Source organism: Poromitra crassiceps, assembly GCF_964638095.1.
Source record: "Poromitra crassiceps genome assembly, chromosome: 3".
In the NCBI taxonomy this organism is placed as follows: domain Eukaryota; kingdom Metazoa; phylum Chordata; class Actinopteri; order Beryciformes; family Melamphaidae; genus Poromitra; species Poromitra crassiceps.
Genome location: NC_139625.1, coordinates 44,357,840 through 44,381,965, shown reverse-complemented (window position 1 = coordinate 44,381,965; position 24,126 = coordinate 44,357,840). Strand labels below are relative to the sequence as shown.

Genomic DNA, 24,126 nt, shown 5'->3' with positions numbered 1-24,126 from the left:
AAACTGCATACCATAGTTTTTGCCCAAAACTGCATGGGATTAGCATAAAGTGGGTGTAGCTGCTGCCAGAGGCAAGCTGCCATCAAAGTCAATCATACAGTTTTAAGATAAGTAAATAAATAAATAAATAATTAATTTCATATAAAGTTGGGTTAAAAACAAGAATAATTTACGTTTCAATTAAAGTATAATTTTGTCAATTAAAATCAATATAAATGACCTGTCTAATAATTCCAGGGCGGAACCTATGTTCCGGGGATGTAGTGGGGTCAGGTAATTGTTAATTGTTACACGTCACTGCAAATTACCACGAGGAGCAGACGTTCAGAGACTACAGCAGGGGGAGGATGGTTTTGAGCCACGTTGCTGCTTAGAGCTGTATTTTTGTTAAGTTTTGGAATAAGTGAAGACTTAAGCTGAAGAATCCTGTTTTTCTACTCCCCTTGAGTTACTGCGGCCAATGAGGTATGGAAATATTGTAATATTGTGTTGTGATATATTTGTTGCCTATATTAGCCTGTTCTCTGTGAGAATGCTGTACATTTATTTTTGACTGATTGTATTGTATCTTACTTTAGTTCTCACGGCATGTTTGGAGGAGAGGAGGAGAATTAAATGCCTGTTAAAACCCAAGAACGCCTTGTGTCCGTGAATTCAACTGGAGGGGAGTCACAGTGAGAACTCAGCCTGCCTGGCACCAGGAGTTAACGAGCTGCACCTGCCGTCGTCGGAGCTGCAAGCGATTGCATCACGGAGTTTCACCGAACTCTAGCATCAAACAGATAAGACTGTGGATACACCTGTAACTTAAAGAAGTGGCAAGAGGAGTTCGGGAGCATTGTGTGGTTAATCCATCAAGAAGTAACACATTTAAAACAAGTTAAATGTTAAAGACTGGAGTAACTTCAACGATTGCTAAAAGGGACTCAATAAGTGCTAAATTGTTCTGGTGTTATGTGCATGTTTAAGCTCAAGTCATTGCTGATTTCGTTATTTACTACCAAGTGTAAATGACATTTAAAGGTGCCATTAGTATATTTGCTAAGTGTTAAAAGGGGAGTGTTTTCCAATTGATTTCAAGTTAAATAAGTTCATTGGTATTGTGAAAGGGTGTTTATGATAAATTTACACTGTAAAATTACTCTAAAAAAAGAAAAAAGAAAAAAAATCTCTTAATGCACTCTAAAAAATTTAAGATAAAAAAGCCAAGTTAATTGCAATTAGCTACATTTAAGTCAAGCCTTGTGCTAATTAGCAACATTTAAGCTAATTTATAGTACATTTAAGTTTTAAATTAAGCAATTAATTACTTTAAGGCCAATTCAGACTACTATTAAAAATACTAAAAATGACTGATGACAAAGATAATACAAAGATGGTAGACAGCAACGGTGATGCTGTAAAGTTCCTGCAGCAGTCTGAAAACCCTGATCAAGAACATGAAGACACAAACCCTCCTAAAGAGACAGAAGTAAATAAAGAGACCGAAGCTGCTTTAGAAGAAGAACTTCGAAGAAGTCAGAGACATAGGACACTAACTGAAAAGGGTCAATATCTCCAAGAGGAAAAATATAAGAAGCTTCATCATCGCTTCATACATTTCTACGACAAATGGAAAGTTCTCGCTAAGGAGGCTAAGAAAACACTAGATGGATCTTTCTCCAGTGAGATTCTACAAGCCCTCATGAGCAACATCCACCAGTCTTCAACAGATGTAAAACAAGCTTATGATGACTTACGGCAATGCATTCCACCTGATGGAGAGACTCGCCGCCGAGTAGACACTTGTGATGCAGTCTCAAGACAGATGTTAGAATATGCATGCAAATATCTTGAAGAAAAAGACAAACATCAAGACTCTCAAGGAGTACAACCTTACTGGGTTAAGAGTGGCTCAGTGTTCTCATCCGCAGCCTCAAGCATACGATCAAAAGGTTCAAGTGTGTCCTCTGCTAAGAGACAAGAAGCTGCAGCGGAGCTAGCCGCATCTCAAGCCACTTTGAAGGTCTTAGAAGAAATGGAAAGAGAGAAACAAGAGCTTGAAAACCTAGAAGCAGAGAACAGACAGAGGCTCGCACTACGAGAAGCAGAAGATGCTGCAAGGCAAAACACACTTGAAGAGAAGGGCAGGCAGATAGAGCGCTTAGAGACAGTTAAGACGATGAATGCTGCAAAAGCACGACTGAAAGTCTATGAACAAGTGGGCTCAGACGAAGAGATATCAGAGTTGCTCCGAGGCATCAAGCCAAAGCATGAAAATCCTGCACCTAACTCAAAAAGTCTTCCAGAGCGTCACATGGCACCACAACAATATGCCACACATATTCAGCCTGCTATGATGACTCAAACTGCCACAAGGGTGCAACCTGCTACTCATCAAGAGGATAGCACTACAGCACTTGCCAACGCATTAGCAGAGTCCATCAATGCAAGCCGTCTCCCAGTACCAGAGCCTTCTGTTTTCAATGGAGACCCACTAAGGTACAAAGACTGGAAAATGTCCTTTCAAACATTGATAGGCAGGAAGAATATTCCAGTAAATGAGAAAATTTACTTCCTTCGCAAATATGTCGGTGGACCGGCAAAGAAGGCCATAGAGAGTTATTTCCTGTTAGGCACAGATGCAGCCTATCAGTCAGCATGTGACATCCTGGAAGAAAGGTATGGAAGCTCCTTCGTGATTGCTAAAGCCTTCAGGGATAGGCTCACATCATGGCCAAAGATAGGACCGAAAGACAGCGTTGAACTAAGAGAGTTCTCAGACTTCCTCCGAGGCTGTGAAGCAGCTATGTCTCAAATCAAAAATCTTGATGTCCTAAATGACTGCAGCGAAAACCAAAGAATGCTCACTAAGCTTCCTGATTGGTTAACAGCCAGATGGAACAGAAAGGTCATTGAGGTCGAAGAAACAACCAAAACATTTCCAAGCTTCAGTCAGTTTGTCGAGTTTGTCACAAGGGAAGCCAGGATCGCTTGCAATCCGGTGACTTCTCTTTACGCTCTGAAGTCTAATGATGGTGAAAGGACGAAAGCACCAAGGACTCAAAGCTTTGGTGCAAAGGTGCTGGTAAGCAGCTCTGAAGAAAAAACAGATGCTAAATTGTGTGTCTTTTGTGAAATGTCAAACCATGGCATTCACACATGTCGGAAGTTCATGCACAAGTCAATCACAGAACGAATCAAGTTTGTGCAATCAAACAAACTGTGCTTTGGATGTTTGAAACATGGACACCAATCAAAGAACTGTGAAAGGAGGAGGGTCTGCGACACATGTAAACGGAAGCAACCAACATGTTTACATGAAGATCGTGTCAAGGATGATGGAAAGAAGGAACAATGGGATGACGGACGAAAGGAGAGTCTGAAGTACTCAAAGGAAAAAGACAAGTCGAAGGAAAGAATGGAGTCTAAACAGACCAAAGAACCGTCAAACGAAGCAATATCTAACCGAGTGGTGCAAGACATGAGCAGCAACCACACATCTACAGTTGTTCCAGTATGGGTATCCGCAACAAGTAACCCTGAGAATGAACTTCTGATATATGCACTTCTAGATAACCAAAGCGACACAACGTTCATCTTGCAAGAAAAGGCAGAAACTCTGGATACACACAAGGAGCCTGTGCACTTGAAACTCTCCACGTTGTCATCCAGAAGTTCAGTCATTCCAAGTCAGAAGTTATCTGGGTTGCAAGTCAGAGGCTTTTATTCGTCCAAGAAAATCCCTCTCCCAGTAACTTATACAAGAGAGTTCATTCCCGCCAATTTAAGTCATATTCCTACAGCCAAGACAGCGAGAGCATGGCCTCACCTAGAGCACCTTGCCGAAGAGATAGCTCCTTTAATCGATTGTGACATTGGTCTGCTCATAGGTTACAATTGTTCTCAAGCCCTGCTGCCCAGAAAAATTGTGTCAGGCAAAGACAATGAGCCTTTTGCTCAAAAAACAGACCTTGGCTGGAGCATAGTCGGCTGCGTCAATCCTTGTGTCGACTATGGCGATGTAATTGGAAGCAGCCACACGATCGTTGTCAGACAAGTGACCCCTGATCTTCAGTCACCTGCTAATCTAACAAGTGAAGTCAGATACATATGCCGAACACAAGTCAAAGAATTAGTCACTCCACCAGATGTGATGAAGATGCTTGAATCAGACTTCAATGAAAGAACCGTGGAGGATGCTCACTTCTCTCAGGAGGATCTGCGCTTCATATCACTAATGGAGGAAGGAATCAAAATCAAGTCAAACGGTCACTGCGAAATGCCTTTGCCATTTAAGGAAGACAGACCGAGTCTACTAGACAATAGGAGATGTGCAGATCACCGACTCAGGTGTTTGAGAAGGAGACTTGAGAAAGATAAGCAATACTGTCAAGATTACACAGTCTTCATGAGTGAGATGATAAATCGCGGAGATGCTGAGAAAGTACCAGAAAAGGAAATTGATAGAAACCCTGCCTGGTACATCCCTCACCACGGGGTTTATCACCCACACAAACCAGGGAAGATACGAGTCGTGTTCGACTGCTCAGCGAAGTTTCAAGGCGTGTCATTGAATGACTATCTGCTGACTGGGCCAGAGTTGACAAATACTTTAATCGGTGTTCTCTGTCGATTCCGCAAGGGTTTAGTCGCAATAATGTGTGACATCGAGCGCATGTTCCATCAGTTCCACGTAAGAGCAGAAGATCAAGACTATCTGAGATTTCTCTGGTGGGACGATGGTGACCTCCAGTCCCAACCATCAGTCTATCGAATGAGAGTGCACTTGTTCGGGGCGGCCTCGTCGCCTGGCTGTGCAAAATACGGCCTCAAGCACATCGCTGCTCAAGGAGAAGGTCGTTTCAAGGAAGCATCCATCCGCTTCATCGAACAGAACTTTTACGTGGATGATGGCCTGACAAGTGTGTCAACAGAAGAGGAAGCTGTACAATTAGTCAGCGAAGCAAGGCAGCTCTGCAGCGCCGGCAAGCTGCGACAAATTCGTTTCTAACAGCCAGGAAGTACTTGCATCGATTCCCAAGGAAGAGTGCGCTGAAACAGCAAGAAATCAAGACTTGACTTTGGGTGAGCCACAGATGGAGAGAGCCCTAGGTGTCAAATGGTGTGTTGCTTCAGATCAATTCCGTTTCAGAGTAGTTGTGAATGAACGTCCGCTCTCTAGAAGAGGAATCTTGTCAACAGTAGCCTCCATCTACGACCCACTTGGCTTTGTAGCACCTTTCATTCTAGTCGGGAAGCAAATACTTCAGCAGATGTGCTGAGACAAGGCCGGATGGGATGAACCACTATCTGATGAGCTTCGGCCACAATGGGAGTCCTGGCTCTTGGACCTGCAGAACCTAGCTGATGTCAAGATACAGCGATGTTACATACCTGCAAGTTTCAAAGAAGTCCAAAGATATGAACTCCATCACTTTTCAGACGCAAGCGTCACAGGGTATGGAGAATGTACATACCTGAGAGCAATCAGTCCAGCAGGAAAAATCCACTGCACTTTGGTCATGGGCAAGGCCAGAGTGGCCCCCACGAAAGTCACCACAGTACCAAGACTTGAGCTGGCAGCGGCTGTTGTTGCCGTCCGTACAGGTGACCTGCTAAGGAAAGAGTTGGAAATAGAAGATGCTCAAGAATTCTTCTGGACGGATTCAAAGGTCGTCCTTGGATATGTCAACAATGACGCCAGGCGATTCCACGTATTCGTGGCTAATCGGATTCAGCGTATCAAGGAAAGTACCAATCCAAGTCAATGGAGACACGTGAGCTCTGAAGAAAATCCCGCTGACCACGCGTCAAGGGGCCTCAAAGCGAAATAGCTAATTTCTTCCAACTGGTTTACTGGTCCAGACTTTCTCTGGCATGACAAGCTTCCCAGCAGAGATATTAAGGTGGGAGACGTTGCAGATGAAGATCCAGAAGTTCGTAAGGCCTTCGCTCTTCAAACCGTGACAACAGAAGATTCACTGCTCGATCGTTTCCTGAAGTTCTCTAGTTGGTCGAGGTTAGTCAAAGCCATTGCCAGACTCAAGCGACGTGTCAAAGAGCTCAAGGGTCTGGTATCAAGAACCAATGAAGCCACAAGTCTCGAAGAGAGAAAGGATGCAGAGCTTACCATCATAAGCATCGTCCAAAGGGCAACCTTCTCTGAGGAAATCCAAAGTCTGCAAAACAAGAGAGAGATAACAACCAAGGATAAAGCAAGCAGGCTGCACAAAGTGAATCCTTTTTTGGACAGTCAAGGTATCCTCAGAGTGGGAGGTCGACTAGAGCATGCAACTTTGCACCCGCACATCAAGCATCCAGCAATCTTGCCAAAGACCAGTCACATATCAAAGTTGTTGAGCCAGCACTATCATCAGAAGGTGCAACACCAAGGGCGTGGCATAACAATGAATGAGCTACGATCAAACGGCATCTGGATAATTGGATGTAGTCATGCTGTGTCGTCCCACATCTATAAATGTGTCAAGTGTAGGAAGTTCAGAAGGTGTACAGAAGATCAAAGAATGGCAGATTTACCCCGTGAACGCATGGAGACAACTCCTCCCTTTACTTATTGTGGGATGGATTGTTTTGGTCCATTCTATGTCAAAGAGGGAAGAAAAGAGCTGAAGCGCTATGGACTGCTATTCACGTGTCTGTGCTCTCGTGCTGTGCACATCGAACTGCTTGACGACATGACGACTGATGCCTTTATCAACGCTCTCCGTGCTTTCATTGCCATACGCGGAAACGTTCGACAACTTCGATCTGACCAGGGCACCAACTTTGTCGGGGCAAGACGCGAGTTCCTGGAAGCTATGAAAGAAATGGATCAAGCATGCCTAAAGCAACTGGGCTGTGAGTTTGTCATGAACCCTCCATCCGCTAGCCATATGGGTGGAGCCTGGGAAAGGCAAATCAGGACAATAAGAAGTGTGTTGACATCCGTTCTGGATCAGTCATCCCGAAGACTCGATGTTTCATCATTACGTACGTACATGTACGAAGTCATGGCGATCATAAACAGCAGACCTTTGACAGTAGACTTACTCAATGATCCAGCTGGGCCACAGCCTCTTACGCCTAATCACATCTTAACGATGAAGTCTTCAATAGTCTTGCCACCACCTGGAGAGTTTGTGAAAGAAGACTTGTATCTTCGCAAAAGATGGCGTAGAGTACAATACTTAGCCAACGAGTTTTGGTCCAGATGGCAGAAGGAATACCTGTTAAACCTGCAACAGAGACAAAAATGGCATAAGACACAAAGAAATGCAGAGATCAATGATGTAGTGATTATTCAAGATAACACTGCACCACAAAGTGAATGGAAGTTGGCTAAGGTCACTGAAGTGTATCCCAGTGAAGATGGATGTGTGAGAAAGCTAAAATTGCTGATCAGTGATTCAGCACTAGATGACCAAGGAAAGCGTCTCATCAAGCCAACCTACCTTGAAAGACCTATCCATAAGACGGTCACTCTACTTGAAGCTGAGTAATGCAACCCTAGTGTTTACGTACCTTTCTTTAACCTAGAACTCGAAAGAAAAAAAAATAGATTCTTATCTGAATTCTACAATTAGTTAATCATAAAGTTAATTTGGAAAATCACCAGTGATTTGGTGGGAGTGTAGCTGCCGCCAGAGGCAAGCTGCCATCAAAGTCAATCATACAGTTTTAAGATAAGTAAATAAATAAATAAATAATTAATTTCATATAAAGTTGGGTTAAAAACAAGAATAATTTACGTTTCAATTAAAGTATAATTTTGTCAATTAAAATCAATACAAATGACCTGTCTAATAATTCCAGGGCGAAACCTATGTTCCGGGGATGTAGTGGGGTCAGGTAATTGTTAATTGTTACACGTCACTGCAAATTACCACGAGGAGCAGACGTTCAGAGACTACAGCAGAGGGAGGATGGTTTTGAGCCACGTTGCTGCTTAGAGCTGTATTTTTGTTAAGTTTTGGAATAAGTGAAGACTTAAGCTGAAGAATCCTGTTTTTCTACTCCCCTTGAGTTACTGCGGCCAATGAGGTATGGAAATATTGTAATATTGTGTTGTGATATATTTGTTGCCTATATTAGCCTGTTCTCTGTGAGAATGCTGTACATTTATTTTTGACTGATTGTATTGTATCTTACTTTAGTTCTCACGGCATGTTTGGAGGAGAGGAGGAGAATTAAATGCCTGTTAAGGTTAAAACCCAAGAACGCCTTGTGTCCGTGAATTCAACTGGAGGGGAGTCACAGTGGGCATGTCTGTACAGGGGAGACTCATGGGTACACATAGAACCCATTCTCATTCTGATATCTTAAAGTGAGAGGTCCAGTCTTTTGAAAATGGCCATGCCAATTTTTCCCTCGCCAGAATTTAGCCTAAATTTGGAGCATTATTTAGTCCTCTTCCTGACAGGCTAGCATGGCATGGTTGCTACCAATAGATGCCTTGGCTTAGGTCTTCTAGTTTCATATGATACCAGTATCTTCATTCTAGATTTAAAACAGAGCCCGCTATAGCCTATTAAAACTGTAATGTCGGCCCACGTCCGTGATTTTTGCTGTAGAAAAGTGTGTGTGTGGGGGGGGGGGACTATCCCCCTCTCCCTAGTGGAAATGTGCCCCTTGCCTGAGCTGTTGCAGTGTCTCTCTGACAGCAGAGCTGTCTGGGTGTTTGCTGTGAAGCAGGCGGTCAGCCAGCTCTCTGCAGCTCTGCAATCTCTCCTCTCCGGCCTGCAGCTGCTTCAGGAAGCCTTCAAACTTCCCCCGCAGCAGCTGAAACACGACAGCAACACAGCCTTCTTTCCACCATTTCAGCCCAAACGGGTCAGTCCATTTTCCAGTTTACTCCTTACTACTGTTATCAAGACTAATTGGCAACGTTTTATTTTCCAGGTCTGGAATTTATCCAATCATTTCAGAGAAAGACAAAAGACAAACCATGACTGAACCATGAATCAGAACCATGAAATGATGCAGTATATAGATTATTATATAGAGAATTATAGTGTCTGATCAACTCTCCAGACTGAGACAGTTTCTATAGAGTTGCTGCTTCACTGCATTCAGGAAACTTACAGAGAAGTTAACAGTTAATTTCTAGGATATTAATAGAACATTTGGGACCCTGAAAATAAAGTGTTACCAACTAATTGTATAGTGATAGCTGCTTGACTTGTAATACTCTAATACAGTGGTTCTCAACTGGTGTAGCCTCAGGACCCACTATTTTCCTTGTCATGAAGTCGCAACCCAAATTTCAGATTTTTTTTTAAACCACTCAAATTTATTGCACAAAAAATAGCGCATTAATACACAATGCTTTCATGCACTGTTATAAACCTCAAATGAACAAAAAACTGCAACAGAAGTGCAACTAGGGCTAAAAACCAATTGAAATAAGGCAGACTTGAATTATAGGCCTATATGTTTTTAAATTTAAACAAGTCAAACTGGTCATGCTCAGAAAGTCTTATTTGAACTGTATGAAATATGAAATAAAAGGCAGACTTATCTTGAATTACATGCCTATATGTTTTTAAACAAGTTAATAATAATACTACTACTAATAATAATAATAATAATAATCATAATAAAACAAGTTAACCTGGTCATGCAAATCCAGTTTCAATAGTCTGAATTTAACTAATATGAAATAAAAAGGCAGACTTTTCTTGAATCACAGGCAGAGCATATGCTTCAGCTTGTTAAACAAGTAAAACTGGTCAGGCTAATCCAGTTTCAGTCAAGAGGCTTCACACATTGATGCGTGCTACTTCCTGGTATGGCTCATGTGCCCTTCAAAATAAAAGCATAATGTATGCAGAACATGTTGGTAGTCATAACTGCAGTCTATTAGTGTTAGGTAACCAATTTCCTAATCCTATTATTAACACTAAATCATAGTGGTAGTAAGCAGATGTAACATGAACATGTTGGTCGATGCTTCCCAGGTCTAGTTCTGCTAGTTAACTTGTTTTTTTTTTACTAGTATTACTAATGTTGAATCTCCAGTAGAAGTGATGAGATGTAACCTGGACATGCTGGTAGTCGTTGCCCAGGTCCTGAGACTCAGCCGTCAGTCTCTGCTGGTTCATCCACTCCTCCAGCTCTGACGACTCTCGTCTGAACTCATGGAGATGGAAGACTTCCCTTAACCTCTGACCCCTGACAGGAGAGAGACAGACAGACAGGCAGGCAGGCAGACAGACAAAGCCATTTGAACACTGGTGGCAACAAATGACTAAAAACATGAGTCTCAGTTATCTAACAAGAGAACTGAGGTGCAGCTCATTAGGAGTGAGAACATAAGCCAACCAATTACAGGAAACCACCCCAAATCGCAAGGGATTGTGGGTAGGAGGAGACTGGTACAGTTCCTCATGCTTGGAAAGCCTCGCATTACAAAATGAAGCCTGGAATGATGGTCATATTCAGCTATGTGTTCCTAACTGGGAACCACTGACCTATATTAATATGGATGCCATGTCTTCACCTCACCGGTATGCTATAGTATGGCCAAAATACTCCAGGTTCGGCGCCATTTTGGGACCAGAGTCTGCGCAGTAATGACCGGTGGATGGGACCGGAGTGGAGGTTTGCCCCCCAAACTTTTTATGTAGGTGCTGGTTCTAGCTTTCCATAGTAGTGTATTTATCTTAACTCCAAGATGGCGCTCCCTACGTGCGCCTCAGTGTTTTGCTCCGTAGTGGTTTTTCTTATTTTGTTTGTAAATATCGTGTTTTGTTGTAGCACCCGGGGCTCTTTTACCAGAGAAGAGCTCATGAACATCAGGGAAACAACTCCTGAGGACTTAGTTCCAAATTGTCTTGTGTCTTCCCTGGAAATACTGGGCATTTTGGCCAAAGGTGGGCTCACCTAGCCTGACTACGCCAGATGGGGGCGGCATTGTTCCACAAATTCACAATCCCACCTCCGTCTGGTCCCGGCTCAAGATTGGAGTTTAAATCGGCCGCCACCCAGGCGAACCAATGAGCGTGAGCTACGGGCGGGCTTTAGGCGAGACCGGGTGTGACCCCACCGAGAGGCGCCTGTGCGTTTGTAGTTCTTTCACTATTCAACATGGCGGCGTCTACCGAGGCTAGCTCCAATCCTAGGCTGGGAGAACTTATTAGCAGCCATCAGCTAGCTGTAAGGCTAGTGAATGGCTAGCCGTTAACCATTCACGCAAGTCACACAAACGCAAAGCCCTTCTCACCACTGCCCAGTAAACATGCAATCTGTTAAACCATCATTTTTGTTCCAAATAGAAATAAATCATAACGTTAATCAAAATGCCACTGAAATATTAGCTACAGTAATCAACACAGAACTGCAAAGATCAGTGTGATGTATTGTCCCTTTACTGTTAGCTGAACGCAGTGTATTCTGCTATGATTGGAATGTTGGCTGCTGTTTAATAAACCACGTTAACTCACGTTGGTGTCCGAGTGACATATTATGTTATACAGGCGAGATTAAAGATCTCAGGTATAACAATCAGTTTATCTGATATTTTCCCCCGTATGACGCTTGCATAAATTATACTGTGAAGTGTGAATATACTGTAGCTCTTACAAGCATATTGTAGTCCTTTATGTCTGATATTCTGGAGCTGTTACTCGAGAAATTGGTTTATCGATAGAACATAGCTTAAGATTTTGCACTTGTACTTTAGATAGGGGGTAAACAAACGGCATGGGAGCCAATACTAGGAATAAATAAACAACATTGTGTCTGACAATAAAGTGATGATGATGATGATGAAGGAACCATTCTTAAAGTTTGAGATTATATCCAAATACATGCTGCATGGTGTAACCTAAGGGTGTTTTTCCTCTTCTCTGTGAACCTTGGTACCTTGACGTCCTCTGGGCTCCAGGCAGCTCCCTTTCGCAGATTCATCTGACATCAACATCTTTATGAATTTACATCATCTTATCATTTTACCCAATCGTGCCTCAAGACCAGCAGATTATGTAACAACACCACCACACGGCCGTCTTTTCTCCGTTTAGTTTATTATCACAAAAGTAAGCAAATAACATTCTCCAGTCATGCGTAAACATCTACCATTCCACTGACAGATATGCTAAAATTCACCAGTCCTTAATGCTATATAGTAGCATTAAATCATTATATTGTATCAAAGCATTTGGCTGTTATTGCCATGATCATAAAGGCTAGAGAACGTTGCGTCTCCATGACGTTAGCCGTCCAGGGTGCGTGCCACTCGGTGTCATATCGTGTCATTAGTTCCCTGAAGAAACGAACAACGATATGTGTTAGTGAATGAATCGCTGTTAACGTTAACATTAATCATCAATCATCAGACGTAGCACCCCAACCTCCGGGCGGGCGCCGCCCGTGCCGGGAGCCCCCCCCCCTGGCCGCGGGCACCCAGCACAGCCACCGCCCACGCCAAGAGCCCCTTCGCGTGGGCGGTGGCTGCCCTGGGTGGCCGCGGCCTGGGAGAGGGCCCCCGGCCGGGGCGGCTGCTAGCGAGTTGTGGATTGCTGCTGCCAAGCTAACTCGCAAATGTTGCTAACGTTAGCGTAACATCAGTTAATCCAATCAGTTACATTTAACGTGCAAAATGGCCTACCTGCACTTCATCCTCAGTCAGACATCTGCAGTAATTCTTCTTTCTTTTGGCAAATTGAATAGTCAATGGTTGCACCCAATATTCACCTTACAAAAACAGCAAAAAATCTGCGACCTCCATGCTAACTATTTAGCAATTGTAGTCCTAGCTGTTCGTGTTTAACAGGCGCTGCTACGTCATGAAGGGAAGTCAATCTGATTGGTTGGCGTTGGCAAGCCCAGACGGTGACAGACAGATGGTCCATCCAATCACCTGCCTAGTAGCTTGAAAAAAGTGACCGCCCTCTTCAGCAATGTAGCTTGGCCGAACCCAGATGGATGTTGGTTGTGAAACAAATGTGAACGAACTTACATCCATCTGGCAGCGTCAGGTTAGGGCTCACCTGGGCACGGAGACGAAGAAGAGGAAGACGAGGAGGAGTGGTTTGCCGAATTCGCCGACGTGGACACCGCACGCCACTGCCCATAATATTCCTCTCCAATGTCCGCTCGTTAGGAAACAAACTGGACGAACTCCAACTACTGCTGGGAAGAAACACGGACCTCTTTTCATCATCTGCTTTGTGCTTTGTGGAGACGTGGCTGAGTGAACGAACCCTGGACCCCGCGCTACAGCTGGACGGCTTCCAGCTGCACAGAGCGGACCGAGACCGGTCCTCTCCGGCAAGACAAAAGGCGGAGGTTTGTGTTTCTACATCAACAGTGGCTGGTGTACAGATGTGTCAGTGATCCTGCAATACTGTTCCCCCACTCTAGAAACATTTATAATCAATTGCAAACCCTTCTACTCTCCACGTGAATTCTCTTCATTCATCCTGGTCGGCGCATAAGTTACGCCACAAGCGAACGTACAGGAAACACAACGCTTGCTCGCCGATCAGATACTACGGGTGGAGAGAAAGAATCCTGACTCATTTGTAATAGTCATGGGCGACTTTAACAAAGGAAAACTAACCCACGAACTCCCCAAATACCGACAGATGATCAAATGTCCAACCAGAGGCGAAAACACACTAGATCATTGCTACACAGTAATAAACAATGCATACCGCGCTGTCCCAATGCATACCGCGCTGTCCCCCGCGCTCCATTGGGCCACTCAGACCACGCCATGATACACCTCATTCCCACCTACAGGCAGCAGCTAAACGTTGCCAAACCTGTGAAGAGGATTTCTAAAAATTGGTCTAATGAAGCTGTAGAGGATTTGTGCTCATGTCTGGACTCCACAAATTGGGATTTATTCAAAGCTGCAACAGACAGTCTTGATGAATACACAGACACATCATACATCAGCTTCTTGTGAGGACAGCTGTGTTCCCACTCGCTCCACTGTGAGATACAATAACAACAAATGCTGGTTCACAGCTGAACTCAGGAGGCTGAGAGAGGAAAATCAGAAAGCATTCAGGAGTGGAGACAAACAGCACTTCGAAGAATGCAAATACAAATTCAGCAAGACAGTGCGGGCTGCTAAACAGCAATATTCAGAGCGGCTCCACCAACAAGCCTCAAACAAAGACTCTGCCTCTTTATGGAAAGGCCTTAAAGAGATCACCAACTTCAAGCCCTCTGCCCAACCAGCAACAGACGACCCCCACCTGGCAAACAGACTCAACGACTTCTATTGTCGCTTCGACAATCACCCCAGCCCCAACCCCTGCAGCTCACCTCAAATCCACCAGACCCCCCCCCCCTCCTCACCTCCACCAGACCTTCCCCCACCACCCCCCCTCCTCACCTCAACTCCACCAGACCCCCCCCCCCCAACCAAATCCTACGATCCTCCCAGCCCTGCTACCAGAGAAACTCTCCCAGCTGGGCGTGCCCAGCCCCATCTGTAGATGGACCACAGACTTCCTGACTGACAGGAAGCAGCACGTGAGGCTGGGTAAGCACATCACTGACTTTCGGTCCATCAGCACCGGCGCTGCCCATAGGCCCATAACTAAGTCTGTAAATCTCATGTAAATTTGACGTAAATTCATATTTATCATCCACAGAACACTTCACCACTCATGTACATATTGTATATTTACTCGATTTGATTGCACTTGCAACTTTGTGATTGTCTTTAGTTATCTTCCTACTTCTTATCTCTGTATATTGATGTGACCGCTACGCTGCATACAGACTAGGGCTGGGCGCTAAAACGATCTCGATAGTTTTCACGGAAAAAACGGCCACGATAACGCTGATAAATTTATGAGCTGTAATTTCGATAAAATATTTTCAGTGTTGCGTTCAAAACCCCTCAGAAACATGACCGCAGCTTAGCACAGCAATGCTTATTGTGAATAACGTGTCGTTTTTTGGGGGTATTTGAAGGCAACACTGAGTGGAACCAATGGCATCAATGGAAAATAAACCATGTGATGCACGCGTTTGCGGAAGAATCCCTTTCTTTGCTCAGAGCCTCGCAGTCGGCTGGCTCTTCTCTTCTCTCAGTTAGAGCCTGCCCCGGCAAAACAAGAGTAACATAAACAGATGGAATTAAAATATGTCAGGCCGTGGATTTGTACACGGGAGATAAAGCTGCAGCAGACAGTAGTTCTGGTTATGGGTAGCGGTAGCTGGCTGTCATGAATGGTATCAAATTAGCATCTACATCGCGTTAGCTAACGCTAACGTTAGCTTACACGCTAACGTTAATATCTTCATACTTGACAATCTTGCTAACGTTATGCTATCTGTTAGATAGACCATCTATAGCAGCTATCTGCAGGAGTGTACTCCCGGCCACTAGGGGGCAGTGCAGTACTGCCTTTGGAACAGTCTAGGTTAGAGTGAGTTGTTGTTGCCACGTCCTTTTCCTTCCGGTCGTGTGAGAGTGTGCACTTTGTCTCTCCTCTCTCTTCAGCATGTGATTGCTTGTTTGATGTAAGTCTGCTAATATTTATATGCTTTTTGTTACAAGATTTATGTTAACAGTGTTCACTCATGTTATAGTGTTATGTCATGCATTCGCTCATATGTTGTTATGTCACCCGCAGGGTGTTCTCATCTTTGTCGGAAATAAAATTGCTAGCAGACATTGAGGAGTCTTTCTTCACTATCCGAATAACATTACACATCTATGGTTTAAACAGTATTTGCTTCCTTTATCAAACCAACAGCAGCTAACTATAGCTGCATAATCAACACCTAGCCTTGGACCAAGACGTTCATTAAAACAACATAATGCAATACACACAACAGAATAAGCACACCAAAGACCAGTGGTATAAGGGAAAACAAGTAACAAGCATAGAACAATTATAATAAGCTGAAAATGCAAATGGGTCAAGTTACATTAAAAAGCCATAAGTGAATAGTATGGACAAACAGATGACTAAATAAAGGGTTATCATTTAATGACAACAATAGCCAATGAGCTGCATTGAGCCTCTCTCATGAGAATACTTTGAATTGAATTCAACTTAATTGTAACCGGTCAGAGATTAATAGAGTCGTATCGAATACATTCTATATCGCTCTGCATTGAATTTTAATTGTGCCCCTAAAATTCTTCATATGCTTTTTATGTGCAATTAGTATTATTGATAAATTTATATTGTGATAAATATCGACATCGATCGATATAAGAAAACATATCGTGATAAAAAAAAATTGCCATATCGCCCAGGCCTAATACAGACACTAAGACAAATTCCTCGTATGTAACTTGCATACTGTGGGAATAAAAGTGATTCTGATTCTGATTCTGATACAGTCAATGTTCTACTGTAGCTCTGTAAATATGGCACTTTAAGTTCTAATAATTTTTGACTCGTCTGTATGGAAATCTGATTTTCGTTGTCGGAGATTGAGGACTGTTATTGAAACGTGACTGGTAGGTTTCAGATTTGTCCGGTAAAATACATTATTTTGCGGAGCATTGTGGGCTTGTTCTGCCCCCAAGTCCGGTGGGATCCATCGATTTCCATTTAATCCATTGAGTGGGATTCACAGAATTCAAGCACCAGGATTAGCCAATGTCAACTCCAGTCCCCAGAACCGTCAAATCAAATCATCTGCACGCTATGACCCACCTCTTGACCCTCTTCCAGTCAAAGCAATGTTTGTTTTCACTCTGATACATCATCACAGACCCTGAGATGTAATTTCATGGCATCTTTAATTAAATAAAAACATATAGGGAAATACATCATCTTGTGTGCTGATCAGAGTTGTGATTAAAGGGTTTGGTGGGCCCCGGAAGAGTTTCAGATTTCAAAGTGGGCCCCGGCATTCTTAAGTTTTGTAACCCCTGACCTATAGTTACAGTACCTTCCAGGAGTACAGGTGTATTACCTATAGTTACAGTACCTTCCAGGAGTACAGGTGTATTACCTATATAGTTACAGTACCTTCCAGAAGTACAGGTGTATTACCTATATAGTTATAGTACCTTCCAGGAGTACAGGTGTATTACCTATAGTTACAGTACCTTCCAGGAGTACAGGTGTATTACCTATATAGTTACAGTACCTTCCAGAAGTACAGGTGTATTACCTATATACTTACAGTACCTTCCAGGAGTACAGGTGTATTACCTATAGTTATAGTACCTTCCAGGAGTACAGGTGCATTACCTATATAGTTACAGTACCTTCCAGGAGTACATGTGTATTTACAGGTGTATTACCTATAGTTACAGTACCTTCCAGAAGTACAGGTGTATTACATATATAGTTACAGTACCTTCCAGGAGCACAGGTGTATTATCTATAGTTATAGTACCTTCCAGAAGTACAGGTGTATTACCTATATAGTTACAGTACCTTCCATAAGTACAGGTGTATTACCTATATAGTTACAGTACCTTCCAGGAGTACAGGTGTATTATCTATAGTTACAGTACCTTCCAGGAGTACAGGTGTATTATCTATAGTTACAGTACCTTCCAGGAGTACATGTGTATTTACAGGTGTATTACCTATAGTTACAGTACCTTCCAGAAGTACAGGTGTATTACATATATAGTTACAGTACCTTCCAGGAGTACAGGTGTATTACCTATAGGTAAGGTACCTTCCAGGAATACAGGTGTATTACCTATAGTTACAGTACCTTCCAGGAGTACATGTGTATTTACAGGTGTATTACCTATATAGTTACAGTACCTTCCAGAAGTACAGGTGCATTGCCTATAGTTACAGTACCTTCCAGGAGTACATGTGTATTTACAGGTGTGTTACCTATAGTTGCAGTACCTTCCAGGAGTACAGGTGTATTACCTATATAGTTATAGTACCTTCCAGAAGTACAGGTGTATTACCTATAGTTACAGTACCTTCCATAAGTACAGGTGTATTACCTATATAGTTATAGTACCGTCCAGGAGTACAGGTGTATTATCTATAGTTACAGTACCTTCCAGAAGTACAGGTATTAGTTGCAGTACCTTCCAGGAGTCCAGGTGTATTACCTATAGTTACAGTACCTTCCAGGAGTACATGTGTATTTACAGGTGTATTATCTATAGTTATACCATGGTCTGGGTGAATACTCGATTCTGATTGGCTGCAGTGATAATGTACAGTTATTCAGTCAAATGGTCTGTTCACCATTCACATCAATGCGCCATAGTTTCAACAGTGGTATAAAGAGAGCTGTTTGAGCTCTATACCCCCGTTAAGGGTTAATATGACACTTTTGGAAGTTGAGAAAAAAATGTAGTCGGTCAAAGTAACTATTTAAATCACCCCTGTGTGCTCAGTTTATCAAAAATAACTCTTATTTACAAATTTGATTTTCGTTTCGGAGATTCCCTCTCCTGAGAGAAGCCGGCTCTGTTCTGGTCAGCTGACAGAAGCCGGGCTCTCAGCTGTCAACTGTCAAACTCTCTGTTTACAACTTGCAGCAACCAGCAGCCAGGCGCTCTGGGAGAGTGCGCGCTGCCTCTATCACTGATACAAATCAAGTCAAAGAGGAAAAAGACGAGATCAACAAAAACAAAACAAAGAAATGGGGAGTAACAGCAACACACTGAGAGACGTCCTTGTACAAAACATACCTGGACTCCAACATACTGAAAGCAGATAGTTTTCACTCTGCCTCGCGCAGTGGCGCCGGAACGAGTTTGCAATAAGAGGGACACCATTTTTTTTTTTTTTTTTTTTTACGTTTTTATGGACGTTTGGATGATTTTTAGCCATATTTAGATGAATATCTCATTTTAAATTAACATTAGGATTATACTGTAGTGATGTAATTATTCAGTATTTTTCCTTTTCTCACTCACTTGGTGACCTGCTCTCCCTTTAGGTCATTTTATAATTACACTACAACAGACAGCAACACAGGCAGAAACACTGAACTTATTATTATTATTATTATTATCACTTCGAAACACAGTGCAAAACTTGTCATCTCAACACAAAAATAAAATAACAATAACCGTATACGATTATAGCAGCAGCCAATGACAGTGAGTGCAGTACAGAGTCCAGGTCTGTCTGTCTCTCAGGTGTAATAATCCCACAATGATCACGGCTTTAACAAGCATCACAGGCTGTGTAAACAGTGTAAAGTGGGCTCTAAGCGTCAGGGGCAGTTGCCCCCTCAGATAAAAAAAAAAAAAAAAAAAAATTTAGGGGGACAAAATTTTAAGGGGGACAAAATGTCCCCATGTCCCCCTTGTTCCGGCGCCAGTGGCCTCGCGCCATTTACGTCTTATAAGACCCCGCAGACGTTAACGCAATTCCCTGGAATGCGAGTTTAATTGACCCAGTTACATGGTGTTGCATTCTTAGACATTCGAAGGAAAACTCCGCACATCTCTCTTACGGGGCAGGTGCGTAGGACAAGGATATAATTCACACAAAATAAAGAGAGTCCCGCACACTGTCCAAACTTGCAAAAATAAATTTAATAATTGTAACGTTTCGGTCTGTTTGAAAAAGGTCTGAGACCGAAATGTTACAATTATTAAATTTATTTTTGCAAGTTTGGACAGTGTGCGGGACTCTCTTTATTTTGTGTGAATTATATCCTTGTCCTACGCACCTGCCCCGTAAGAGAGATGTGCGGAGTTTTCCTTCGAATGTCTAAGAATGCAACTATGCAATTATTAGTTAGCTTGATTCTAGAATTGTGCCAGGTGTAGAAACTAAGCAGACATTTTATCCAATGATAGCCTAATCTCGAGGGGACTGTTTTGTCTCGCCGGTTCTCAACTCATATTCAAGGTTATGAAAACTAGATTTTGATTGCAAAATGCATGAAAATATAAATGAATGGTCTTGTTTTGTTTCTTTGGCAAGTGACCATGGTATAAGCGGGTTAATGCACTTCGAGGTGTCCATTATCACTTTTTAAGGGACTTCGCGGAGGCAACCATCCTCGGCTTCACCTCGGACGGTTCACGCCTCCACGTCGTCCCTTAAAAAGTGATAATGGACACCTCGTCGTGCATTAACCCTTACTTACAGTACCTTCCAGGAGTACAGGTGTATTACCTATAGTTACAGTACCTTCCAGGAGTACAGGTGTATTACCTATAGTTACAGTACCTTCCAGCAGTACAGGTGTATTACCTGAGAGCAGCCTGGTGCTGAAGCTGCTGGGTCAGGCTGCTCAGGCGGCTGTAGGGTCTGCTGAGCTCCTCCAGGCTCCAGGCCTGGATGGCCTGCTCTACCTGGTCTCCTAACGCCTCCACCTCCACAAACACCACATCCAGCTGCCCAAATACAACCTGAAGCATGAAGATATTCTGCATATTATCCATGTTGCAAAAATGCTCATTTTCAAAAGGAAAAAACATAATACCTGATATTAAAGCAACTACGAGCAAGATTGTCGCTTGTTATGAAACAGTCTAAATGTAATAGTGATGCCTCACATCTTACCTGTAACAGCAGATGAGATGACCAAAGCAGAGTGAATCGGTGAGAGTATCTTGTTGATTTGAGTCTCATGGTCTCTCTCCGTCACGGATAGATGCGGAAGTGAAACAAAACGGTTTACGGCAGCCAGTTCGGCCATAACCATAAAATTACAAAATTATTTCCAAACACACTGTTAGAATATAACAAGAGATGTTCGCGAGAGTAGTTCGCCCCTTGAAGTAGCGAGGAAAGCCGTCCTTCTTGTTTTGGGTCTATTGCTAGGCAGAGCCAAACAGTTTACGGCAGCTGGAAACCGTTGCTAGGCAGAGCGAAACAGATTACGGCCGTAGCAACAGACCCAAAACAGCTTTCCTCGCTACTTCAAGGGGCTTTCTACTCTCGCGTTATATTCTAACAGATTGTTTGAAAGTAATTTTGTAATTTTGTGGTTATGGCCGTAAACCGTTTCGTTTCACTTCCGGATCTGCCCAGCCCGTACACAGACTCTATAATCATCAAGACAGCACTCGCCGAATCACTCAGCTTTGGTCTCATCTACTGTACTATTATAGGTAAGATGTGAGGCATCAATATTAAATTTAGACTGTTTAATAACAATCAAAAATCTTGCTCGTAGTTGCTTTAAGTTTTGCTAAAAAAACAAAAACAAAGCAACATTCAAACAGTGACATGTTATTTAGGAAAATAACTCCTAGGAGAGCCCCACACGAAATTAGAGGTTCGTGTGTGGCTCTTCTGAATTCCAAAAAGGACCAATGAGCACCTTGGATTTCCTCCTGAGAAAAAGATCCATAAAGGTTAAAGGAAATATGGAAACGCATAAGGTCCCCTTTAAATAACCTTAACCGTAGAGGTCAGAGGTTCTTGGAAGTAGAGTCAGGGTTCAATAACTTTTTATGAAGGGGTTCTTCCAATGAACCTTCCGGGGTTCCTCTATGGCTGCAATTTTATTTTTATTTATTTTTATTTTGCATTTATTTATACAGGGAAATCTCTTGAGAGCAAGCTCTCATTTTCAAGAGTGCCCTGATTACATAGAACACATTCAAGAAGTTTCAGTTGCAGACAGACAAGATGGAGCAGCAATAAGAATAAAGATAAAAAGAAAATAGTAAAAACAAGAGTAAAAAAAAGTAAAACAAGAGCATTTCTCCTGTAGAGTACCCTCTAAGAGTTGTTTAAATGATTCGAGAGAGATTAGATGATCCAGTTTCAGATTGTTCTGGAGCATATTCCACTTACTGGGGGCGTAGAAAGAGAATGCAGTTTTTCCTTGTTCAGTCCTTACACACGGAACAGACGGATGTGGGACTGTGAATGTGTTTGGTAATTTATGTTATTGAGAGAAATGAGTGAAGATAGATATGATGGGAGCTCCCTGAGTAGTATTTTATAAATGAAATGCAATCTGAAGAACCCCCACAGAGTTTTCCCCCTCAGCTGAGTGTGGAGTACCTGGTGTTTAGTGATGAGTGTGGAGTACCTGTGTTTATGATGAGTGTGGAGTAGGGGTGTCGCAATACATGTATTCGTCCTGTGAATTCACGGTATGGGCGTCACAGTTCGGTGCGTGAAGCGAGACGACGAATACGAATACGTCAAATCCAGAAGAAGGTGGTGGTAAAGCACCTAAACGCTGATTGAACGCCATAAACGCCACAGAAGAAGACACACCAAAACAACACAAGGGCCATAGAAATCCGCATTCACTGAATGGAACGTTTTGTGGAGAGGAAACATTACCAGGGGTTGCTCCAGCGTGTTTACAAGCCGTAGCTTCCATGCTGCTTCACAAAACCACAACAACATTGAAGGGTCCAGCTGCTCCCCCTTAACTCATTGAGTGCCAATGACGACAGTTGTCGTCAATTCGAATACTAACGTAGAGTGCCAAAGACGACGATTGTCGTCAATTGCGTTTTTTGACGGTGGGACGTGGATCAATGCCCGATACATCTCCTGTACAAATATTGTAGCTATTGGAGGTCTATAACCTATTTTACCGACCCAGTAGGTGGCGACAGTGCTCTCCAGATTACAGAAAGGTCCGGAAAACAGGAGGGAAAAGGCGTGATCAAAGAGAAACCGATGCATGCTGCAGCCAGAGCCATATAGATTGCTCTGTCTGCAGCTGACCGAACCGCAGTCAATCCGCGCACACAACTGAGCTCCTCTGCCTCTGTCTGTCTGTCTGCATAGTTTCTTCACACGATTAGCCGCCAGAAAGGCAGCACCCGACGCCGAAGGGCCAAACCTTTCCCTGCAGTCCGGGTTGGCATTTCCTTGTCGCGCTGGGAGCCGCCCGGGAGCCGCCCGGCGCAAAAACGGAGGCTCCGAAAATAGACTGGGTGCGTGTGGGGAGGAGTTTGCAGCTGAGGGGGGGAGGGGGGGAGAAGGGGGTGGGGCACGCAGGCTCCACAGAACTACACCATGTCACTACATCAGAAAATATTAGCTAGAGTCAGTGAATGTGCTTGAAATGCTTCATTTCACAAAAGGCTGAATATCTCAGCTTATAATTTGAAACCTGTCTTTTTGCTCAAAACAGCCTATCTTCTCCGGCTCATAACTAAAGAACGGAAAATGGTATCAATAAACTTTTTTTGCAGATGATAGAAGAGAGTCTCCTCGTTCTTTGTGCGTGTTCGGTGTTTACATAGTAATATCACACAATATTCTGTGGGCCTCGAGAAATCACTGAAAACGCTCTGAAACTCTGGCACTGGGAGCTTCCGTTCTCCAAAAGTGGCTGGCACTCAATGAGTTAACCGTCGTCAAAAAAGCGAGTGCAGAGCAGTATCCTAATGACTTTTATGACTCAGGCGATAAGCTGTTTTGCAAATTCTGTCAACATCAAGCCAATGAGGTAAGCTTGCTAATGTAACGTTACATAGCCGCGACGCGCAACGTCCTTTATAGTTACGCATCGCGGCTACACGTTAACACTGACAAAGCTGTTAACTTGTAAACAAGCAACTTACATCGCGTGAGATGACAAGCAAGATGCGGTGAGGAAGAGGGGATGACTCCTTGTCATGTTCCAATAATCCATTATAATGACCGAACGTAATCATTATGGTAAACAAAACTTGCATCCACTAACATTAGCCTACTTACTTGGGAAAGTGAAACCCACCCCGCTGTCTGACAACTACAGTGGGGGAGGGGTGGGTGGGAGTATTAGGCTACTCCACATGCACTCTGTTTACAAACTTGTGTACAATAAAGATTTAAAGTGGGTGGAAATGCCTTTGCCCTGTCAAACAGCTGGAATACAGACATCTGAGAGGGAGGCGCACCCCCCACGTAAAAAGCAAAACACAGAATTCAAAAAAATTCAAAGGGAAAAAAACAGAATTTGGGATTTGTTGCTTTTTTCTCCGTATGCGTACCGAACCGTGACCCCAAAACCGAGGTACGTACCGAACCGTGACTTTTGTGTACCGTGACACCCCTAGTGTGGAGTACCTGGTGTTTAGTGATGAGTGTGGAGTACCTGGTGTTTAGTGATGAGTGGAGTACCTGGTGTTTAGTGATGAGTGGAGTACCTGGTGTTTAGTGATGAGTGTGGAGTACCTGGTGTTTAGTGATGAGTGTGGAGTACCTGGTGTTTAGTGATGAGTGTGGAGTACCTGGTGTTTAGTGATGAGTGGAGTACCTGGTGTTTAGTGATGAGTACCTGATGTTTAGTGATGAGTGTGGAGTA

General features: G+C 43.2%; 1 protein-coding gene across 1 annotated transcript in view; it reads right to left on the bottom strand.

Moving 5' to 3' along the window:
* sptbn5 (spectrin, beta, non-erythrocytic 5) overlaps nt 1–24,126 on the bottom strand; it is a gene marked incomplete at both ends in the record, with an annotated part of 320,085 nt that overhangs the window by 165,276 nt on the left and 130,683 nt on the right. The window contains 3 exons of the mRNA XM_083633035.1: nt 8,615–8,760; nt 10,020–10,152; nt 20,109–20,266. Of these exons, the coding sequence (XP_083489161.1) occupies nt 8,615–8,760; nt 10,020–10,152; nt 20,109–20,266 (437 nt within the window). The remainder of the gene's footprint in view (nt 1–8,614; nt 8,761–10,019; nt 10,153–20,108; nt 20,267–24,126) is intronic.